Below are 24,215 nucleotides of genomic sequence, written 5' to 3'. Positions count from 1 at the left end.
GACAGGAGGGAAAGAGGTACAGTGAGGAGATTAGCGTTGGAGGAGCGGAGGGTGCGGGCTGGGCTGGAGAAGGAGAGAAGGGAGGTGAGGTAGGAGGGGACGAGGGGATGCATGGATGGACAGCCTGGAAGCCCAGGGTGAGGAGTTTCTGCCTGATGCGCAGATTGATTGGTAGCCACTGGAGATTTTTGAGGAGGGGAGTAACATGCCCAGAGCGTTTCTCAACAAAGACAATCCGGGCAGCAGCATGAGGTATGGATTGAAGTGGGGAGAGACACGAGGATGGGAGATCAGAGAGGAGGCTGATGCAGTAGTCCGGACGGGATAGGATGAGAGCTTGAACGAGCAGAGTAGTGGTTTGGATGGAGAGGAAAAGGCGGATCTTGGTAATGTTGCGGAGCTGAGACCGCCAGGTTTTGGTGACGGCTTGGATGTGAGGGGTGAATGACAGCGGAGTCGAGGATGACACCAAGGTTGGTTCTCTGGGCCTCAGTTCCCTCATCTGCAAAATGGGTGTTAATAATAATTATAATAATGATGGCATTTGTTAAGCGCTTACTATGTGCAAAGCACCGTTCTAAGCGTTGGGGAGGTTACAAGGTGATCAGGTTGTCCCCTGCGGGGCTCACAGTCTCCATCCCCATTTTACAGATGAGGCCCAGAGAAGTGAAGTGACTGGACGGCGAGCCCCCCATGGGACCACCTGATGACCCTGTATCCCCCCCTCGCAGCGCTTAGAGCAGTGCTTGGCGCATAGTAGACTGTGAGCCCACTGTTGGGTAGGGACTGTCTCTATATGTTGCCAATTTGTACTTCCCAAGCGCTTAGTCCAGTGCTCTGCACACAGTAAGCGCTCAATAAATATGATTGATTGATTGACTGTCTCTATATGTTGCCAATTTGTACTTCCCAAGCGCTTAGTCCAGTGCTCTGCACACAGTAAGCGCTCAATAAATATGATTGATTGATTGTCTCTATATGTCGCCAATTTGTACTTCCCAAGCGCTTAGTCCAGTGCTCTGCACACAGTAATCGCTCAATAAATGCGATTGATTGATTGCCTGATTGATAGTAGGCGATTGAGAAATACCATCATCGCCATCATCACTGACAATAACAATGAAGGAAGCCCAGTCCCCGCCTCAGCCCTGACCTAAGATGGCGCAAGAGCCGCTGCCCTTCTCAAAGATGGCGGCGACAGTTTCCCCCTTCCCTCACCTAAGATGGCTCCCCGGCTCATATTTTTTTGACCCCTGACCCAAAATGGCGCCCGGACAGCCGGCTGCCCGGGACCAAAATGGCGGATTCCGCGTCCCGCCGGCGGCTTTTTTTTATTTTCCAGACTTCACCCCCGCCCTCCCCCGCTCCTGTGACGGTCCTCCAGCCGCCACGGGCCTGTGCCCGCGCTCCGGCGGGCACCGACCCCCTCCGCGGCCAAGATGGCGGCGACCGGAAGTGGGCCCCGCCCGGCGTGGTGAGGGCAGGAAGGGACACTTCCGCCCCGCAGGAGCATGGCGGCCGGGCGCCACTGCGCATGAGCGGCCGCCCATGGAGGAGCGCAGGGCTGCGCTGCTACAGCGCGATCGGGAGAAAGCGGGGACGCTCGGCCCGGTGAGTGGGGGAGGGGGAGGGGATGGGGGGGACGCCCTGATGGGGGCTGGGCCACCCTGGTGACAGGAAGAGGGGGCGTCCAGTACGCTCCCCCATCCCCCTCCATCCTCCCCATCCCCCTTCCAGCTGGAGCAGGGATTTGCACCCCTGGGTCCCTTTAATAATAATAATAATAATAGTATTTGTTAAGCGCCTACTATGTGCCAAGCACTGTTCTAACCACTGGGGAGGTTGAGGTCACTGAAGCCTAGAGAATAATAATGATGGTGTTGATTAAGCGCTTACTATGTGAGCCCACTGTTGGGTAGGGACTGTCTCTAGATGTTGCCAATTTGTACTTCCCAAGCGCTCAGTCCAGTGCTCTGCACATAGTAAGCGCTCAATAAATACGATTGATGGTGATGATGATGATGAGGCCCAGATAATAATAATAGTAATAATAATAATGGTGTTTGTTAAGCGCTTACTATGTGCCAAGCACTGTTCTAAGCGCTGGGGAGGTTACAGGGTGATCAGGTTGTCCCCCGTGAGGCAGCCTTCATACCCGTTTTACAGTTGAGGTCACTGAGGCCCAGAGAATAATAACAATAATAATGGTGTTGGTTAAGCGCTTACTATGTGCCAAGCACTGTTCTAAGCGCTGGGGAGGTTACAGGGTGATCAGGTTGTCCCACGTGGGGTAGCCTTTATCCCCGTTTTACAGTTGGGGTCACTGAGGCCCAGATAATAATAATAGTAATAATGGTGTTTGTTAAGCGCTTACTATGTGCCAAGCACTGTTCTAAGCGCTGGGGAGGTTACAGGGTGCTCAGGTTGTCCCCCGTGGGGCAGCCTTCATCCCCGTTTTACAGTTGAGGTCACTGAGGCCCAGAGAATAATAATAATGGTGGTGGTTAAGCGCTTACTATGTGCCAAGCACTGTTCTAAGCGCTGGGGAGGTTACAAGGTGATCAGGTTGCCCCCCGTGGGACAACTTTTATCCCCATTTTACAGTTGAGGTCACTGAGGCCCCGAGAATAATAATAATAATAATGAGGGTGGTGTTTAAGGGCATACTATGTGCCAAGCACTGTTCTAACCACTGGGGAGGTTACAAGGTGATCAGGTTGTCCCCCGTGGGACAACCTTCATCCCCATTTTACAGTTGAGGTCACTGAGGCCCAGAGAATAATAATGATGATGGTGGTGTTTGTTAAGTGCTTACTATGTGCCAAGCACTGTTCTAAGCGCTGGGGAGGTTACAAGGTGATCAGGTTGTCCCCCGTGGGGCTCACAGTCTTCATCCCCATTTTACAGTTGAGATCACTGAGGCCCAGAGAATAATAATAATAATAATGATGGTGTTAAGTCCTTACTATGTGTCAAGCGTGTTCTAAGCGTTGGGGGGGATACAAGGTGATCAGGTTGTCCCAACAGGGGCTCACAGTTTTAATCCCCATTTTACAGATGAGGGAGCTGAGGCCCATTGAAGTGAAGTGACTTGCCCAAAGTCACACAGCCGATAAGTGGCGGAGCCAGGATTAGAACCCACGACCTCTGACCCCCAAGCCCGGGCTCTTGCTACTGAGCCATGCTGCTTCCCTTTAGGGGGGCTGGGCTGCAGGACTGTCCCCAAGCTGACCCCACCCCCCATCCCGGGGAAGCGTCTCCCCCAGTCCCCTTCCCCCAGGCCGGCTCCCCCAGCCCACCCCCGGGGGTCCCAACCCCTCCTCAGCATCCTTAGGAGAAGCAGCGTGGCTCAGTGGAAAGAGCCCGGGCTTTGGAGTCAGATGTCATGGGTTCAAATCCCAGCTCTGCCAGTTGTCAGCTGTGTGACTTTGGGCAAGTCCCTTCACTTCTCCGGGCCTCAGTTCCCTCATCTGGAAAATGGGGATGAAGACTGTGAGCCCCCTGTGGGACAACCCGATCACCTTGTAATCTCCCCAGTGTTTAGAACAGTGCTTTACACATGGTAAGCACTTAATAAATGTCATTATTATTATTATTATTATTATTATTATTATTATTATTATTATTATTATTATTATCTCTCTCCCCCCCAGGGGGAGAGAAGGGGGTTCAGCCCCTGTCCCCCATCCTGTGGGAGAATAGGACCCTTCTCCAGGCCTGGGATAAAAATAATACATCCTCATCCTCATCATCATCATCATGACGGGATTTGTCCAGCGCTGGGGGGATACAAGGTGATCAGGATGCCCACCGTGGGGCCCACACTCTCCACCCCCATTTTCCAGATGAGGAAACTGAGGCCCGGAGGAAGTGAAGTGACCGGCCCAAGGTCACACAGCAGACAAGTTGGGGAGCCAGGGGAGCCCCACCCCCAGGGCCTTCTGACTCCCAGGCTGGGTCTCTAACCATTAGGCCACAACGCTTCTCAGCCTAGAAAGGAGGCCTTTGGGAGTCCCAGGTGTCTTTTATTTATCAATTTATCTATTTATATTAATGTCCGTCTCCTCCTCTAGAACGTGAGCTCACTGTGGGCAGGGAATGTGTCTGCTTGGTGTTCTATTGACCTCTCGCAATGCTTAATACAGTCCTTGGCGCTCAGTAAGCACTCAATAAATACAGTCGAGAAACAGCGTGGCTCAGTGGAAAGAGCCCGGGCTTGGGAGTCAGAGGTCATGGGTTCTAATCCCGGCTCCGCCACTTGTCAACTGTGTGATTTTGGGCAAGTCACTTCCCTGTGCCTCTGTTCCCTCATCTGTAAAATGGGGGTGAAGACTGTGAGCCCCATGTGGGACAACCTGATTACCTTGTATGCCCCCCCGGGGCTGAGAACAGTGCTTGACACAGAGTAAGCGCTTAAATACCGTCATTATTATTGAATGAATGAATGATCAATCAATCATCATCATCATCATCAATCGTATTTATTGAGCGCTTACTATGTGCAGAGCACTGTACTAAGCGCTTGGGAAGTACAAATTGGCAACATCTAGAGACAGTCCCTACCAAACAGTGGGCTCACAGTCTAAAAGGGGGAGACAGAGAACAAAACCAAACATACTAACAAAATAAAATAAATAGAATAGATATGTACAAGTAAAATAAATAAATAAATAGAGTAATAAATATATACAAACCTATATACATGTATACAGGTGCTGTGGGGAAGGGAAGGAGGTAAGATGTGGGGGATGGAGAGGGGGATGAGGGGGAGAGGAAGGAAGGGGCTGAGTGTGGGAAGGCCTCCTGGAGGAGGTGAGCTCTCAGTAGGGCCTTGAATCAATCAAGCAATCGTATTTATTGAGCGCTTACTGTGTGCAGAGCACTGTACTAAGCTTGGGAAGCCCAAGTTGGCAACATCTAGAGACGGTCCCTACCCAACAGGGGGCTCACAGTCTAGAAGGGGGAGACAGACAACAAAACCAAACATATTAACAAAATAAAATGAATAGAATAGATATGTACAAGTAAAATAAATAGAGTAATAAATCCGTACAAACATATATCCATATATACAGGTGCTGTGGGGAAGGGAAGGAGGTAAGGCGAGGGAGGAGGGGGAGAGGAAGAGGGGGCTCAGTCTGGGAAGGATAGGGGTTGGGGGAGACCCTGGCCATGGCTCCATTCATTCATTCAATCGTATTTATTGAGCGCTTACTGTGTGCAGAGCACTGTACTAAGCGTTTATAGCTTCCCTCTCCCCCCCCCACCCAGCTGCTGCTTTAGTCTCTGGCCACTTTCACTTTTACTTCCTCTCTTTTTTCCCCTTCCTTGGAGAAGTCCGGCCTTCCCCTCTCGGCAGCCTTTGGGTGGGTCCAGTCTGCCCCTGCCCCCGGGGGGCTTTACCCCCAGTGCCCCCCAGGGAGACCCCCCTTTTCCTCAGCTCCCCCTCCTTACCCCGTTCCCTTTGCCCTTCCCTCCCCACAGCACTTATGCCTCTACGTCTATATCTCTAATTCTATTTATTTATAGTCATTCAATTGCATTTATCGAGCGCTTAACAGTGTGCAGAACACTGTACTAAACGCTTGGAAAGTACAGTTCAGCAACAAAGAGAAACAATCTGCCAAGCTCGCTCTCTTCCTCCCTTCAAAGCCCTACCGAGAGCTCACCTCCTCCAGGAGGCCTTCCCAGACTGAGCCCCTTCCTTCCTCTCCCCCTCGTCCCCCTCTCCATCCCTCCATCTTACCTCCTTCCCTTCCCCACAGCACCTGTATATATGTATATAGGTTTGTACATATTTATTACTCTATTTATTTATTTTACTTGTCCATATCTATTCTATTTATTTTATTTTGTTAGTATGCTTGGTTTTGTTCTCTGTCTCCCCCTTTTAGACTGTGAACCCAATGTTGGGTAGGGACTGTCTCTATATGTTGCCAATTTGTACTTCCCAAGCGCTTAGTACAGTGCTCTGCACATAGTAAGCGCTCAATAAATATGATTGATTGATTGATTCCCCCATCTTACCTCCTTCCCTTCCCCACAGCACCTGTATATATGTATATAGGTTTGTACATATTTGTTACTCTATTTATTTACATATCTATTCTATTTATTTTATTTTGTTAGTATGTTTGGTTTTGTTCTCTGTCTCCCCCTTTTAAACTGTGAGCCCACTGTTGGGTAGGGACTGTCTCTATATGTTGCCAACTTGGACTTCCCAAGCGCTTAGTACAGTGCTCTGCACACAGTAAGCGCTCAATAAATACGATTGATGATGATGATGATGATGATGATGACAATCCCTGCCCGCAACAGGCTCACAGAATAGAAGGGGGGAGACAGACATCAAAACAAGTAGGCAGGCATCGATATGAATAACAGAATTATAGATCGATGCGCATCAAAACAAGAAACAAGGCGTCAATGTAAATAAACAGAATTATAGAAATATGCACATCATTCATTCAATCGTATTTATTGAGCGCTTATTGTGTGCAGAGCACTGTACTAAGCGCTTGGGAAGGACAAGTCGGCAACATATAGAGACGGTCCCTACCCAACAACGGGCTCACAGTCTAGAAGGGGGAGACAGACCACAAAACAAAACATGTGGGCAGGTGTCAAGTCATCAGAATAAATAGAAATAAAGCTAGATGCACATCATTAACAAAATAAAATAGAATAGTAAATATCAAAATATGAAAACAGGCATTAATATAAACAAATAGAACTATAAATATAGACATAAGCGCTGTGGGGCGCGGAAGTAGGGGGGGAATAAAGGGAGCGAGTCGAGGTGACGGGGAAGGGCGAGGGAGCTCGTTGTGGGCAGGGGGTGAGTCTGTTGTCCTCTCCCAAGCGTTTAGTACAGTGCCCTGCACACAGTAAGCGCTCAGTAAATACAGCTGACTCACCGACTCTCTCCCCTTCTAGACTGTCAGCTCGTTGTGGTCAGGAAGTGGGTCTGTTTATTGCTATAGCAGACTCTCCCAGGCGCTTAGTACAGTGCTTTGCACACAGTAAGCGCTCAATAAATACCACTGACTGATTGTCTCCTCCTCTAGGCTGTCAGCTCGCTGTGGGAAGGGAATGTGTCTGCTACATTGTCCGCTCCCAAGTGCTTAGTACAGTGCTTGGCACGCAGTAAGCATTCGGTAAATACCATCGAATTACTGACTGTCTCCCCTTCTAGACTGTCAGCTCATTGTGGGCAGGGACTGTGTGTCTGTTTATTGTTGTGTTGGACTCTCCCAAGCGTCTACTACAATGCCGTGCACACAGCAAGCGCTCAATAAATACAATTGACGCACTGACCGACTCCCCTCTGCCCCTTCTCCCACTCCCTTCCCTGAGCCCGATATGGGCAGGGATTGTCTCTGTAGGGAAGCAGCGTGGCTCAGTGGAAAGAGCCCGGGCTTTGGAGTCGGAGGTCATGGGTTCAAATCCCGGCTCCGCCAATCGTCAGCTGTGTGACTTTGGGCAAGTCACTTCACTTCTCTGTGCCTCAGTTACCTCATCTGTAAAATGGGGATTAAAACTGTGAGCCCTCCTTGGGACAACCTGATCACCTTGTAACCTCCCCAGCGCTTAGAACAGTGCTTTCCACATAGTAAGCGCTTAATAAATGCCATCATTATTATTAGTAGTAGTATTTGTTGCCGATTTGTACTTCCCAAGCGCTTGTGGCTCAGTGGAAAGAGCCCGGGCTTTGGAGTCAGAGGTCGTGGGTTCAAATCCCGGTGCCGCCAATTGTCAGCTGGGTGACTTCGGGCAAGTCACTTCACTTCTCTGGGCCTCAGTTCCCTCATCTGGAAAATGGGGATGAAGACTGTGAGCCCCCCATGGGACAACCTCATCACCTTGTAACCTCCCCAGCACTTAGAACAGTGCTTTGCACATAGTAAGCGCTTAATAAATGCCATCATTATTATTATTGTTATTAGTCCAGTGCTCTGCACACCGTAAGCGCTCAGTAAATACGATCGAATGAATGAATCGCCCTGACTTGCTCCCTTTATTCATTGCCCCCGTCCCAGCCCCACACCACTTATGTCCCTTCCTTCCTCTCCCCCTCGTCCCCCTCTCCATCCCCCCATCTTACCTCCTTCCCTTCCCCACAGCACCTGGATATATGTATATATGTTTGTACATATTTTTTACTCTATTTATTTTACTTGTACATATCTATTCTATTTATTTTATTTTGTTAGTATGTTTGGTTTTGTTCTCTGTCTCCCCCTTTTAGACTGTGAGCCCACTGTTGGGTAGGGACTGTCTCTATATGTTGCCAACTTGGACTTCCCAAGCGCTTAGTACAGTGCTCTGCACACAGTAAGCACTCAATAAATATGATTGATTGATTGATTTCTATTCATGTCTCTCCCCCTCTAGACTGTAAGCTCGCTGCGGGCAGGGAATGGGTCTGTTTATTGTTCTATTGTACATAGTAAGCGCTTAACAAATACCATAATTATGATTATTATTGTCCACTCCCAAGCGCTTAGGACAGTGCTTTGCACACAGTACGTGCACAATGAAAACAGTTGAATGAGTGAATGGACTGTAAGTTCGTTGTGGGCAGGGAATGTGTTTATTATATTGTTGCCCTCCCCCAAGCATTTAGTACAATGCCCTGCACACAGTAAGCGCTCAATAAATATGATTGATTGATTCCCCACCCCTGCATCCATGTCTCCCCCCGCCCCTCTATCAATCAATCAATCAATCGTATTGAGCGCTTACTATGTGCAGAGCACTGTACTAAGCGCTTGGGAAGTACAAATTGGCAACATCTAGAGACAGTCCCTACCCAACAGTGGGCTCACAGTCTAAAAGGGGGAGACAAGAGAACAAAACCAAACATACTAACAAAATAAAATAAATAGAACAGATATGTTCTATTTGTCCTTGTCCTCTCCCTGACTTTCCCATCTCTGTTGACGGCACTACCATCCTTCCCGTCTCACAAGCCCGCAACCTTGGTGTCATCCTCGACTCCGCTCTCTCATTCACCCCTCACATCCAAGCCGTCACCAAAACCTGCCGGTCTCAGCTCCGCAACATTGCCAAGATCCGCCCTTTCCTCTCCATCCAAACCGCTACCCTGCTCGTTCAAGCTCTCATCCTATCCCGTCTGGACTACTGCACTAGCCTTCTCTCTGATCTCCCATCCTCGTGTCTCTCTCCACTTCAATCCATACTTCATGCTGCTGCCTGGATTATCTTTGTCCAGAAACGCTCTGGACATATCACTCCCCTCCTCAAAAACCTCCAATGGCTACCGATCAATCTGCGCATCAGGCAGAGACTCCTCACCCTGGGCTTCAAGGCTGTCCATCCCCTCGCCCCCTCCTACCTCACCTCCCTTCTCTCCTTCTACTGCCCAGCCCGCACCCTCCGCTCCTCCACCACTAATCTCCTCACTGTACCTCGCTCTCGCCTGTCCCGCCATCGACCCCCGGCCCACGTCATCCCCCGGGCCTGGAATGCCCTCCCTCTGCCCCTCCGCCAAGCTAGCTCTCTTCCTCCCTTCAAGGCCCTGCTGAGAGCTCACCTCCTCCAGGAGGCCTTCCCAGATTGAGCCCCTTCTTTCCTCTCCCCCTCGTCCCCCTCTCCATCCCCCCGCCTTACCGCCTTCCCCTCCCCACAGCACCTGTATATATGTATATATGGTTGTACATATTTATTACTCTGTTTATTTATTTATTTATTTATTTTACTTGTACATTTCTATCCTACTTATTTTATTTTGTTGGTATGTTTGGTTCTGTTCTCTGTCTCCCCCTTTTAGACTGTGAGCCCACTATCGGGTAGGGACTGTCTCTATGTGATGCCAATTTGTACTTCCCAAGCGCTTAGTACAGTGCTCTGCACATAGTAAGCGCTCAATAAATACGATTGATTGATTGATTGATATGTACAAGTAAAATAAATAAATAAATAGAGTAATATGTACAAACATATATACATATATACAGGTATCCCCTTTTAGACTGTGAGCCCACTGTTGGGTAGGGACTGTCTCTATATGTTGCCAATTTGTACTTCCCAAGCGCTTAGTACAGTGCTCTGCACATAGTAAGCGCTCAATAAATACGATTGATGATGATGATGATGATATATACAGGTAGACTGTGAACTCGTTGTGGGAAGGGAAGGGAAGGGATCTGTTTATTGTATTGTCTTCTCCCAAGCGCTTAGTACAGTGCCCCGCATGCAGTAAGCACTCAGTAAATATGATGGTAAAACAGAGCAGAACCCAGGAATCCAGGCCCAAGCCCTGAATTTCCTCTTGGGGATTAAGGAAATTTTGTGTCTCCATGGCAGCCCCCGCCCGGACCCCCAACATCTTTATAAATCATTGATGGAGGCCAGCAAGAATGCATATTAAGAGTATTTATGGAGTGCCTTTTGAGTTCGGAGCACTGTAGTAAGTGTTCAGGAGAGTACATATCTATTCTATTTTATTTTGTATTTATTTATTTATTTTATTTGTGCATATCTATTCTATTTATTTTCTTTTGTTAGTATGTTTGGTTTTGTTCTCTGTCTCCCCCTTTTAGACTGGGAGCCCACTGTTGGGTAGGGACTGTCTCTAGATGTTGCCAATTAGTACTTCCCAAGCGCTTAGTACAGTGCTCTGCACACAGTAAGCGCTCAATAAATACAATTGATGATGGTGATGATGATGATTTTGTAGTATGTTTGGTTTTGTCTCCCCCTTTTAGACTGTGAGCCCACTGTTGGGTAGGGACTGTCTCTAGATGTTGCCAGTTTGTACTTCCCAAGCGCTTAGTACAGTGCTCTGCACACAGTAAGCGCTCAATAAATGCGATTGATGATGATAATAATAATAATTGTAGTGCTTGTCAAGCGCTTACTCTGTGCTAAGCATTGGGGTACATACAGTCCAGTCAGATAGGACCCTGTCTTTGCCCACCCGAGCCTCCCAGCCTTAAGGGGAGGAAGAACAAATATTTAATTTCCATAACAAGTGCCATCATTATTGTTATTACTTCACAGATCATCGTCATCATCAATGGTATTTACTGAGCGCTTACTCCGGGCAAAGCATGCAGAGAAGCAGCGTGGCTCAGTGGAAAGAGCCCGGGCTTTGGAGTCAGAGGTCATGGGTTCAAATCCCGGCTCCGCCGCTTGTCAGCTGGGTGACTCGAGGCAGGTCACTTCACTTCTCTGGGCCTCAGTTACCTCATCTGGAAAATGGGGATTAAGACTGGGAGCCCCGTGTGGGACAACCCGATCACCTTGTAATCGCCTCAGCGCTTAGAACAGTGCTGGCCACATAGTAAGCGCTTAATAATTGCATTGATAATTGCTATTATTAAAGCACTGGTATAGTAAGCGCTTAAATGCCATTATTATTATTATTACTATTAAAGCACTGATCCAAGCGCTTGGGGGAGAGGACAGTAGGACGGAGGTGGCAGACTTGGTCCCTGCCCACAACGAGCTTCCGGTCTAGAAATGAGAAAACCGCGGCCCAGAGAGGTGAAGCGACTTGCCTGAGGTTACACAGCAGGCAAGTGGCGGAGCTTGGATTAGAACCCAGCTCCTCCGCCCCCGAGGCCTGTGCTCTTTCCACTAAGCCCTGCTCTCTTTCTATAACACAGTAGGCATTCAGTAGCTCCCTGAGGGCAGGGCACATGTCTATCAACTCTGTTGTATTATACTCTCCCAAGCGCTTAGTACAGTGCTCTGCCCAAAGCAAGCGCTCAGTACATACAGCCGATTGATACGATGGATTGAAGGTAGTAATCCCAGCTCCACCGTTTGTCCGCTGTGGGACCTTGGGGAAGTCACTTCACTTCTCTGTGCCTCAGTTACCGCAACTGTAAAATGGGGATGAAGACTGTGAGCCCCCCCATGGGACAACCCGATCACCTTGTAACCGCCCCAGCGCTTAGAACAGTGCATGGCACATAGTAAGCGCTTAATAAATGCCATCGTTATTATTTGGATCTGTGACCTTTGGATGTTTGATATTCATCCCCAGTTGGGTAGGGACTGTCTCTATGTGTTGCCAATTTGTACTTCCCAAGCGCTTAGTACAGTGCTCTGCACATAGTAAGCGCTCAATAAATACGATTGATGATGATGATGATCCCCACCCCGTAACACTTACGTCCATAGCTTTAAATTCCATATTACAAAGTATCTGTTTATACTTTTAGACTGTGAGCCCACTGTTGGGTAGGGACTGTCTCTATATGTTGCCAACTTGTACTTCCCAAGCGCTTAGTACAGTGCTCTGCACACAGTAAGCGCTCAATAAATACGATTGATTGATTAATATCTTTCTGCCCTTCTAGACTGTAAGGTCATTATGGGCAGGGAACGTGTCTACCAAGAGAAGCAACGCGGCTTATCATCATCATCATCATCAATCGTATTTATTGAGCGCTTACTATGTGCAGAGCACTGTACTAAGCGCTTGGGAAGTACAAATTGGCAACATATAGAGACAGTCCCTACCCAACAGTGGGCTCACAGTCTAAAAGGGGGAGACAGAACAAAACCAAACTTACTAACAAAATAAAATAAATAGAATAGATATGTACAAGTAAAATAAGTGGCTTAGTGGCTAGAGCCCGGGTCTGGGAATCAGGAGGACCTGGGTTCTAATCCTGGCTCCGCCGCGTGTCTGCTTGGGCAAGTCACGTCACTTCTCTGGGCCTCAGTTCCCTCATCTGGAAAATGGGGATGGAGACTTGAGCCCCGCGTGGGACGGGGGACTGTGTCCAACCCGATTTGCTGGTATCCAATAATAGTAATGGTGGCATTTATTAAGCGCTTTACTATGTACAAAGCACTGTTCTAAGCGCTGGGGAGGTTACGAGGTGAGCAGGTGGTCCCACGGGGGGGGCTCACAGTCTTCATCCCCATTTTACAGATGGGGTGACTGAGGCCCAGAGAAGTTAAGTGACTTGCCCAGAGTCACACAGCTTACAATCCACACACCCGATCCGTCACCAAAGCCTGCCGGTCTCATCAACACGACATCGCCAAGATCCGCCCTTTCAATCAATCAACCGTATTTATTGAGCGCTTACTGTGTGCAGAGCACTGTACTAAGCGCTTGGGAAGTACAAGTTGGCAACATACTCTCCATCGAAAAAACAGCTACCTTGCTGGTTGAATCTCTCATCCTATCCAGAGTTTTGTTCTCTGTCTCCCGCTTCTAGACTGGGTAGGGACTGTCTCTATATGTTGCCAGCTTGTACTTCCCAAGCGCTTAGTACAGTGCTCTGCACACAGTAAGCGCTCAATAAATTCAATTGATTGATTGATTGATTGATTATCCCAACTGGATTACTGCATCAGCCTCCTCTCTGATCTCCCATCCTCCTGTCTCTCCCCGCTTCGGTCTATTCTTCACTCCACTGCCCGGATCATCTTTGTGCGGAAACACCCTGGGCATGTCACTTCCCTCCTCAAAAATCTCCAGTGGCTGCCTGTCCACTTGTTTGGACGATTTTGACACCTTTCTACATAATAATAATGTTGGTATTTGTTAAGCGCTTACTATGTGCAAAGCACTGTTCTAAGCGCTGGGGTAGATACAAGGTAAGCAGGTTGTCCCACGAGGGGCTCACAGTCTTCATCCCCATTTTACAGATGAGGGAACTGAGGCCCAGGGAAGTGAAGTGACTTGCCCAAAGTGGCGGACAAGTGGCGGAGCCGGGATTTGAACCCATGACCTCTGACTCCAAAGCCCGGGCTCTTTCCACTGAGCCACGCTGCTTCCCCACATGTTGTGTTTTGTCGTCCCGTCTCCCCCTTCTAGCCCGTGAGCCCGCTGTTGCGTAGGGACCGTCTCTAGACGTTGCCGACTTGCACTTCCCAAGCGCTTAGTCCAGTGCTCTGCACCCAGTAAGCGCTCAATAAATATGACTGATTGAATGAATGAATGATGCCAGCCCCAGCACTTAGTCCGGTGCATGGCACCTAGTAGGCGTTTAACAAATAGCCCAATTATTAATTAGTTTTCATTCAGTCGTTTTTATTTTATAGAAGCAGCGTGGCTCAGTAGGAAAGAGCCCAGGCTTTGGAGTCAGAGGTCACGGGTTCAAATCCCGGCTCCGCCACTTGTCAGCTGGGTGACTTTGGGCGAGTCACACAGTAAGCGCTCAATAAATACGATTGAATGAGTGAATGAATATTATTATTACTATTCCACCCGACCTCCCACAGCACCTGTATATATGTTTGTACATATTTATTACTCTATTTTACTTGTACATATTTATTCTACTCAATCAATCAATCAATCAATCGTATTTATTGAGCGCTTACTGTGTGCAGAGCACTGTACTAAGCGCTTGGGAAGTACAGGTCGGCAACACATAGAGACTCATTTTATTTTGTTAATATGTTTTGTTCTGTTGTCTGTCTCCCCCTTCTAGACTGCGAGCCCGCTGTTGGGTAGGGACTGTCTCTCTATCTTGCCAACTTGGACTTCCCAAGCGCTTAGTCCAGTGCTCTGCACACCGTCAGCGCTCGATAAATACGATTGAATGAATGAATGAATGAAGTCACTTCACTTCTCTGTGCCTCAGTTCCCTCATCTGCAAAATGGGGGTGAAGACTGTGAGCCCCCCCGTGGGACAACCTGATCACCTTGTAACCTCCCCAGCGCTTAGAACAGTGCTTTGCACGTAGTAAGCGCTTAATAAATACCATTATTATTATTATTATTTATCGAGCGCTTATAGTGCGCAAAGCACTGTACTAAGCGCTTGGGAGAGAACAGCACGACGAACGGACACGTTCCCCGCCCACAGTGAGCTTACGGTCTGTTTATTATCATCAGTCGTATTTATTATCCCTCCCCAAGGGTGTTTCAGGCGGGGCCCTGAGGTGAAAGACACAGAGACCCCCGGCCGAAGAGCCAGAGAGACTCCTCGGATGTCCCCGCCGGCAGAGACATGAAGGGGTGAGTCGCGGGGCCGGGGGGGAAAGGGCTGCTCGTCATCATCAATCGTATTTATTGAGCGCTTACTGTGTGCAGAGCACTGTACTAAGCGCTAAGCACTGTACTTACCCCCGTCTTACCTCCTTCCCTTCCCCACAGCACCCGTATATATGTATATATGGTTGTACATATTTATTACTCTATTTATTTATTTATTTTACTTGTACATTTCTATCCTATTTATTTTATTTTGTTGGTACGTTTGGTTCTGTTCTCTGTCTCCCCCTTTTAGACTGGGAGCCCACTGTTGGGTAGGGACTGTCTCTATGTGTTGCCAATTTGTACTTCCCAAGCGCTTAGTACAGTGCTCTGCACATAGTAAGCGCTCAATAAATACGATTGATTGATTGATACTAACACAAACTAACATGTACTAACGTCGCCTCACACACACGTCCACAATCTCTCCCTCCCTCTTTGTCTCTCCTCCGTCTCTCCGTCTCCATCCCCGTCCCCTCCCGCAGGCAGCAGAAAGCCACCGAAACAGAAGAAGGGACGGTCCAGATCCAGGAAGGTGAGGGGGTTGGCGGGGCGGGAGAGAGAGGGGCCGAGGGCTGGGGCCTAAAAGCGGCCTAGCGGTTAGAGCCCGGGCCTGAGAGTCGGAAGGTCACGGGTTCGAGTCTCGGCTCCGCCGCTTGTCCGCTGGGTGACCTTGGGCAAGTCACTTCTCCGGGCCCCAGGGACCTCATGGAGATGAAGACCGGGCGCCCCACGCGAGACAACCTGATTACCTTGTATCCACCCCGGCGCTTAGAACAGTGCCTGGCACGTAGTAAGTGCTTAACGGATCCCGTCATTATTATTAGTATTTTGTGGGTAGCCCTCCCCGCGCCCCCCTGGGCTGACCCTCCCTGAGCGCCGTCCCCTCCCCTGACTCCGGCCAGGCGCGGTGGCGACCGGAGAGGACCCGACCAGCGTGGCCATCGCCAGTATCCAGTCGGCCACCACCTTCCCCGATCCCAACGTCAAGTATGTCTTCCGCACAGAGAACGGGGGAGCCCAGGTAAGGAGGGGGCCGCCCGGGGCGGGGGATCCCGGGCGGCGGCGGGTTTGGACACACAGACACACAGACACACACACACACACACACACACACACACACACACACACACACAGGTGCGCGTGAGGGGATGGATCTCAGTGGGTGCCCACCCCCGCAGGTGATGTATCGGGTGATCCAGGTGGCCGAGGGCCAGCTGGACGGCCAGACGGAGGGCGCCGGGGCCATCAGCGGCTACCCCGCCGGTCAGTCCATGACCCAGGTACGGCGGGGGCCCGCGGGCGGGCGACTGGGGGCCGGGGGGGGACCGGGGCCCGGCCCTGACGGAGCAACCCCCGCCCGCAGGCGGTGATCCAGGGCGCGTTCACCAGCGAGGACGCGGTGGAGACGGATGGGGCGGCGGCGGCGGAGACGCATTACACGTACTTCCCCGGCTCGGCCGTCGGGGACGGCGGGGCGGTGGCCGGGACGGCCGCGGCGGGGGCCGGGGCCGCCACCGTCGTCACCGCCCAGGGCTCCGAGGGCCTGCTGGGACAGGCCACCCCCCCCGGCACCGGTGAGAGGCAGAGAGCGCGGGGGGGCGGCGGGGCGGCACCCCGCTGACTGGTCCCACGCTGACCGCTGGCCTCGCCCCTGCCAGGACAATTCTTCGTGATGATGTCACCGCAGGAAGTGCTGCAGGGGGGCACCCAGCGCTCCATCGCTCCCCGGACACACCCCTACTCCCCGTGAGTCACCGCGACCCGGGACCCCACCCGGGCCCGCGCACCCGTCCCTCCCCCCCGTCGCCCCACGGGTACTTCCCGGGAGCGTCCGCCGGCGGCCCCCGTCTCTCCCGAATAACCCCCCCCGGGACCCTCCACAGGAAGTCGGAAGCGCCCCGGACGACACGCGATGAGAAGCGACGGGCCCAGCACAACGAGGGTACGTCCGCCCATATCCTGGGCCGAATCCTTGACTCCTCTCTCTCATTCAACCCACGTCGCTAAATCCCGTCGGTCTCTCCTTCACGACGTCGCGAAAATCCGCCCTTTCCTCTCCATCCAAACTGCTACCGCGGTAATACGGTCTCTCATCGTGTCCCGCCCGGATGACCGCCCAGCCTCCCGTCTCTCCTCACTCCAAGCCACACTTCACTCTGCTGCCCGCATCATTTTTCCACAGAAACATTTGGGCCATGTCACCCCGCTCCTCAGAAAACTTCTCGGTCGTCCATCCACCTCTGCATCAAACAAAACCTCCTCACCATTGGCTTTAAAGCCATCCACCATCTCGCTCCCTCCTTCCTCACCTCTCTTCTCTCCTTCTCCAGCCCGGCCCGCACACTTCACTCCTCTAGTGCCCACCTTCTCCCCGGGCCTCCGTCTCTCCTGTCCCGCCACCGACCCCTGGCCCACATCCCGCTCCGGCCTAAAATGCCCGCCCTCCTCTAATCCCACAGACAACAACTCTCCCCCACTTCCATCTCCTCCAAGAGGCCTTCCCAGATTAAGTCCTACCTTTCCTTATCTCCCACTCCCTTCTGCGCCACCCGGACTCGCCCACTCTGACCTCCCCCACCTCCCCACCAGTCCCACAGCGCTTACGTCTAGATCGGTCATTTTACTCATTCATATACCCCCCACTCTAGACTGTTAGCTCGTTGTGGGCGGGGAATGTGACTGTTGTTGTATTGTACTCTCCCAAGCGCTTAGTACAGTGCTTTGGACACAGTAAGCACTCGATAACGATTGAATGAATCCAGATTCCCCCCTCCTCTGCCCCCCGGGGTCCGGAGAAAGGGAGGGGACACCTTATCCAACACTTCTCTCTAGGCTGTCAGCTCCGTCGAGAAGAAGCGTAGCTTAGTGGCTAGAGCCCAGGCCTAGGAGTCAGAAAGACCTGGCTTTTCATCCCAGCTCCTCCACATGTCGGCTGGGTGACCTTGGACAAGTCACTTCACTTCTCTGGGCCTCAGTTCCCTCACCTGTCAAATGGGGATTAAGAGCGGGAGCCCCATGGGGGACAGGGACTACGTCCAACCTGATTAGGAGAAGGACTAGGAGACTAGGAGAAGCAGCGTGGCTCGGTGGAAAGAGCCCGGGTTTTGGAGTCAGAAGTCATGGGTTCAAATCCCGGCTCTGCCACTTCAATCGATCGTATTTATTGAGTGCTTACTGTGTGCAGAGCGCTGTACTAAGCGCTTGGGAAGTACAAGTTGGCACCATATAGAGACGGTCCCTACTCAACAGTGGGCTCACAGTCTAAAAGGGGGAGACAGACAACAAAACCAAACATACTAACAAAATAAAATAAATAGAATAGATATGTACAAGCAAAATAAATAAATAAATAAATAAATTGTCAGCTATGTGACTTTGGGCGAGTCACCTCACTTCTCTGGGCCTCGGTTCCCTCATCTGTAAAATGGGGATGAAGACTGTGAGCCCCCCGTGGGACAACCTGATCACCTTGTAACCTCCCCAGCGCTTAGAACAGTGCTTTGCACCTAGTGAGCGCTTAATAAATGCCATTATCATTATTATTATTAACTTGTATCTACCCAGCGCTTGGCACACAGGAAGCGCTTAACACAAAATACCCTAATCATTAGACTCGAGACTGTCAGCTCCGTTTGGGCGGGGAGTATGTCCATTTATTCTGGTAGCGTCCCCCTCCCGAGCGCTCTGTACAAGGTGAGCGCTCAATCAATCCGTCCCCCGCTCAGTGGAACGCCGGCGTCGGGATAAAATCAACAACTGGATCGTGCAGCTGTCGAAGATCATCCCCGACTGCTCCATGGAGAACACCAAGTCGGGCCAGGTGGGTGGCAGGGGGTGGGAGGTGGGGTGGGGGGGCGGACCGGGACCCCGGGGGCGGATTCCTCCGGGGGTCCCGCCGCCCGCCCCTGAGGCCCGGCCCCCTCCGTGCAGAGTAAAGGCGGGATCCTGTCCAAGGCCTGCGACTACATCCAGGAGCTCCGGCAGAGCAACCACCGGCTGTCCGAGGAGCTGCAGGGGCTGGACCAGCTGCAGCTGGACAACAAAGTCCTCAGGCAGCAGGTCGGACCCCACGCCTCAGCGCGACCCCCCCCCAATTCGGGCGGGTCCGGAGCTGGGTTCGACCCGGGACGGCTTCCTGGAGGAGACGTTTGGGACGGAGAGACAGGGGGATGTGCGCGGTGACCTTGGTGGCGAGGAAGAGGGCACGGGGAAGCACCGTGACGCACTAGATCGAGCCCCAGCCTGGGGGGCAGAATAATAATAATGATAATAATAATGATGGCAGTTGTTAAGCGCTTACTATGTGCTGTTATAAGCGCTGGGGCGGGGGAATACAAGGTGATCAGGCTGTCCCACGGGGGGCTCGCAGTCTTCATCCCCATTTTACAGATGAGGTCGGAGGCCTTCCCAGACTGAGCCCCTTCCTTCCTCTCCCCCTCTCCATCCCCCCCATCTTACCTCCTTCCCTTCCCCACAGCACCTGTATATATGTATATATGTTTGTACATATTTATTACTCTATTTTACTTGTACATATCTATTCTATTTATTTTATTTTGTTAGTATGTTTGGTTTTGTCTCCCCCTTTTAGACTGTGAGCCCACTGTTGGGTAGGGACTGTATATGTTGCCAATTTGTACTTCCCAAGCGCTTAGTCCAGTGCTCTGCACACAGTAAGCGCTCAATAAATACGATTGATGATGATGATGATGATGAGGTCACTGAGGCACAGAGAAGTTAAGTGGCTTGCCCAAGGTCACACAGCTGACGGTAATAATAATAACAATGGCATTTATTAAGCGCTCACTATGTGCAAAGCACTGTTCCAAGCGCTGGGGAGGTTACAGGGTGATCAGGTTGTCCCACGGGGGGCTCAGTCCTCATCCCCATTTTCCAGATGAGGGAACCAAGGCCCAGAGAAGTGAAGTGACTTGCCCAAAGTCACACAGCTGACAGTTGGCAGAGCCAGGATTCGAACCCATGAGCTCTGACTCCCAAGCCCGGGCTCTTCCCACTGAGCCACGCTGCTTCGCTTACAATGCCTCGTTAAGCGCTTACAAATGTGCAAAGCACTGTTTGAAGCGCTGGGGGGGATACCAGGTGATCAAGTTGTCTCATGTGGGGCTCACAGGCTTCATCCCCATTTTCCAGGTGAGGTCACTGAGGAATCAACCAGTCAGTCGTATTTATTGAGCGCTTACTGTGTGCAGAGCACTGTACTAAGCGCTTGGGAAGTCCAAGTTGGCAACATATAGAGACGGTCCCTACCCAACAGTGGGCTCACAGTCTAGAGGAACAGAGAAGTTTGCCCAAGGTCGCCCAGCTGACAAGTGGCGGAGCTGGGAGTCGAACCCATGACCTCTGACTCCCAAGCCTGGGCTCTTTCCACTGAGCCACGAAGGTCATGGGTTCTAATCCCGGCTCCGCCGCTTAACTAATAATAATTGTGGTATTTAAGTGCTTCTGTGTGCTAGGCACTGTCCTAGATGCTGGGGTGGATGCAGGCAAATCGGGTTGGGCACGGTCCCCGTCCCCCGTGGGGCTCACAGTTTCAAACCCCATTTTACAGATGAGGGAACTGAGGCCCAGGGAAGTGAAATGACTTCCCAGAGAAGTGATTTGTACTTCCCAAGCGCTTAGTCCAGTGCTCTGCACACAGTGAGCGCTCAATAAATACAATTGAAGGAATAAAAGTGACTTGTCCAAGGTCACACAGCAGACAAGTGGCGGAGCCGGGACTAGAACCCACAACCTTCCGACTCCCAGGCCCGGGCTTTGGAGTCAGAGGGCATGGGTTCAAATCCCGGCTCCGCCAGTTGTCAGCTGTGTGATCTTGGGCAAGTCACTTCACTTCTCTGGGCCTCAGTTCCCTCATCTGTCAAATGGGGGTGAAGACCGTGAGCCCCCCGTGGGACAACCTGATCACCTTGTAACCTCCCCAGCGCTTAGAACAGTGCTTTGCACATAGTAAGCGCTTAATAAATGCCATCATTATTATTATTATTATTCTCTGGGCCCCGCCTCTGGAAAATGGGGATGACAACTGTGAGCCCCAGGCGGGACAGGGGCTGTGTCCAACCCAATTTGCTTGTATCCGTCCCAGCGCTTAGCACAGTGCCTGGCGCGGAGTAAGCGCTTAACAAATACCATGATTGTTGTTATTAGCAGGGTAGGGATGAGGGTGGGTGTGAAGGGCCTCCTCCCCATCCCCCTCGCCCTACCTCCTTCCCCTCCCCACCGCACCTGTATATATGTTTGTACAGATTTATTACTCTATTTTACTTGTACATATTTACTATTCTATTTATTTTATTTTGTTAATATGTTTCGTTTTGTTGTCTGTCTCCCCCTTCTAGACTGTGAGCCCCTTGTTGGGTAGGGACCGTCTCTATAGGTTGCCAACTTGTACTTCCCAAGCGCTTAGTCCAGCGCTCCGCACACAGTAAGCGCTCAATAAATACGATTGAATGAAAGGGAGAGGTTGGGGATTTGTGGGGCCGGGGTCAGGCGTTTGGATTAGATCTGAGCGGGCTCTGCCGGGGGCGGACCAGGCGGCGGCTGACTCATCATCATCATCAGTCGTATTTATTGAGCGCTTACTGTGTGCAGAGCACTGGACTAAGCGCTTGGGAAGTCCAAGTTGGCAACATCTAGAGACAGTCCCCACCCAACAGTGGGCTCACGGTCTAAAAGGGGGAGACAGAGAACGAAACCAAACATACTAACAAAATAAAATAAATAGAATAGATATGGACAAGTAAAATAAATAAATAGAGTAATAAATATGTACAAACATATCACCATTCGTATTTATTGAGCGCTTACTGTGTGCAGAGCACTGTACTAAGCGCTTGGGAAGTACAAGTTGGCAACATCTAGAGACAGTCCCTACCCAACAGTGGGCTCACGGGTCTAAAAGCGGGAGACAGACAACAAAACCAAACATACTAACAGAATAAAATAAATGGAATAGATATGTACAAGTAAAATAGAGTAATAAATATGTACAAACATATCCTCATCATCATCAATCGTATTTACTGAGCGCTTACTGTGTGCAGAGCACTGTACTAAGCGCTTGGGAAGTACAAGTTGGCAACATCTAGAGACAGTCCCTACCCAACAGTGGGCTCACAGTCTAAAAGGGGGAGTCAGAGAACAAAACCAAACATACCAACAAAATAAAATAAATAGAATAGATAGGTACAAGTAAAATAAATAAATAGAATAATAAATATGTACAAACATATATACATATATACAGGTGCTGTGGGGAAGGGAAGGAGGTAAGATGGCAGGGGATGGAGAGGGGGACGAGGGGAAGACTCCTGCCCAGGAGCCGGGGGGTGACCAGCCTGGGGGGCCGGGGAGAGGGCGGAAGGGGCAGGTAACTGGGCCTCAGTTCCCTTATCTGTAAAACGGGGGTGCAGACTGTGAGCGCCATGTGGGGCAGGGACTGTGTCCAACCTGATTAGCTTGGATCTACCCCGGCGCTCAGTACAGCGCCTGGCACATAGCAAGCGCTTAACAAAGACCTTAGTTCTAATCCCGGCTCCTCCACTCATCAGCTGTGTGACTTTGGACAAGTCACTTAACTTCTCTGTGCCTCAGTTACCTCATCTGGAAAATGGGGGTGAAGACTGTGAGCCCCATGTGGGACAACCTGATGACCTTATACGTACCCCAGTGCTTAAAACAGTGCTCGGTACATAGTAAGCGCTTAACAAATAATAATGTAATAATAATTGGCATTTGTTAAGCGCTTACTATGTGCAAAGCACTATTCTAAGCGCTGGGGAGGATACAGGGTGATCAGGTTGTCCCACGTGGGGCTCACAGTCTTAATCCCCATTTTACAGATGAGGGAACTGAGGCACAGAGAAGTTAAGTGACTTGCCCAAGATCACACAGCAGACATGTGGCGGAGTCGGGATTTGAACCCATGACCTCTGACTCCAAAGCCCGGGCTCTTTCCACTGAACCACACTGCAAATGACATCGTTGTTATTATTATTTTAAGGAGACGGGAGTCAGATGACTCCAGGGTGAGGGGGTGGGTGGGGGGTGACTCAGGGTTTGTGGGGGGGCGGGCGGGCTGGAGTTGGGGCGCTGAGGCCTCCGAACAGTAGCCGGAGAGGGGGGGTCCCAGCCGGTCTGAGACCCTCACCCCACCCCTCCCGCAAGGGAGGCAGCGTGGCTCAGTAGAAAGAGCCCCAGCTTTGGAGTCAGAGGCCATGGGTTCAAATCCCGGCTCCGCCAATTATCAGCCGTGCGACTTTGGCCAAGTCACTTGACTTCTCTGGGCCTCAGTTCCCTCATCCGTAAAATGGGGATGAAGACTGCGGCCGCCCCCCCGTGGGACCACTTGATCACCTTGTAACCTCCCCAGCGCTTAGAACGGTGTTTTGCACATAGTAAGCGCTTAATAAATGCCATCATTATTATTATTACTATTAGGTGGACGACTTAAAGAACAAAAACCTCCTGCTCCGGGCCCAGCTGCGACATCACGGAGTGGAAGTGGTCATCAAGAACGACGCCAACTGAACTGGGACCGCTCCCTGCCCCCCCCCGGCCCGCCCCCTTCAGCCCCCCAAACCCCGGCCCCCCGCGCCCCCCCGGGCCCAGCACAGACTGACCGGCCCTAGCCTGGGCCCGCGGCCCGCGGCGGGCGGGGAGGGCCGCCCACCTTCTCCAGGGCCCCGTGGCGAGCGGCGCCCGCCGAGGGGGCGGGCAGAGTGGAGACCTCCCCCCCCGACGTCTCCCCAACTCGCCCCCCGACCCCGGAGGGGCCACGCAAACCCCTGCCACCTCCTCCACTGCCTGAACCCGAGACCCGGGTTGCCGTGGCCCCTGCCCCTCTGACACCCGTGTGTGCCAGCGCGCGCGCGCACACACACGAACACACGTGTGCACACACGATCACGAGTGTCTTGCATGCACCCGTGTCTCCTCCCCCGCCCGTGGACCCCTGAGTCCCGAAGACCCCCCCGAGCTGGGATTGGGCTGGGATGGGGCGGAAGACTCCCGGAATGCCCGGGCCACGCTGGGGAAGAGGGAGGCTTTGGCAGCTTGAAGCCCCGGGCCCTGCCCTCTGGGGTGACGATCAGCCAAGTCCGGAGGGTGGTCCCGGCCTGAATCCCCCCACCCTGCCGGCCCTCCCATACCCCCCATCCCCAGGGGCTTCAGGGTTGTAATTTTTTTTTTTTTTTTTTAGAAGAAAAAAATTAAATTGTTA

General features: G+C 51.4%; 1 protein-coding gene across 1 annotated transcript; it reads left to right on the top strand.

The window, feature by feature from the left end:
* Positions 1–1,482: 1,482 nt before the first annotated feature.
* Positions 1,483–23,566, top strand: USF1 (upstream transcription factor 1). The gene is made up of 11 exons (XM_038768723.1): positions 1,483–1,611; positions 14,858–14,956; positions 15,460–15,509; positions 15,880–15,998; positions 16,156–16,257; positions 16,341–16,551; positions 16,636–16,723; positions 16,861–16,919; positions 18,703–18,797; positions 18,908–19,036; positions 23,435–23,566. The coding sequence occupies exons 2-11, from the start codon at positions 14,949–14,951 to the stop codon at positions 23,522–23,524; spliced, it is 951 nt and encodes a 316-aa protein (XP_038624651.1). The 5' UTR covers positions 1,483–1,611; positions 14,858–14,948; the 3' UTR covers positions 23,525–23,566.
* Positions 23,567–24,215: the final 649 nt, after the last annotated feature.

The sequence above is a fragment of the Tachyglossus aculeatus genome, chromosome Y4 (assembly GCF_015852505.1).
Source record: "Tachyglossus aculeatus isolate mTacAcu1 chromosome Y4, mTacAcu1.pri, whole genome shotgun sequence".
Taxonomy (NCBI): Eukaryota; Metazoa; Chordata; class Mammalia; order Monotremata; family Tachyglossidae; genus Tachyglossus; species Tachyglossus aculeatus.
Note: the sequence above shows the minus strand (reverse complement) of the source record. Positions and strands in the feature narration are given on the sequence as shown.

What these genes read in the sequence shown, in the direction of transcription:
- USF1 (XM_038768723.1), top strand. An exon ending in CCGGTCAGTCCATGACCCAG is followed by an intron (nt 16,258 to 16,340) that starts GTACGGCGGGGG and finishes CCCCGCCCGCAG; the next exon opens with GCGGTGATCCAGGGCGCGTT. An exon ending in GGCCACCCCCCCCGGCACCG is followed by an intron (nt 16,552 to 16,635) that starts GTGAGAGGCAGA and finishes CGCCCCTGCCAG; the next exon opens with GACAATTCTTCGTGATGATG.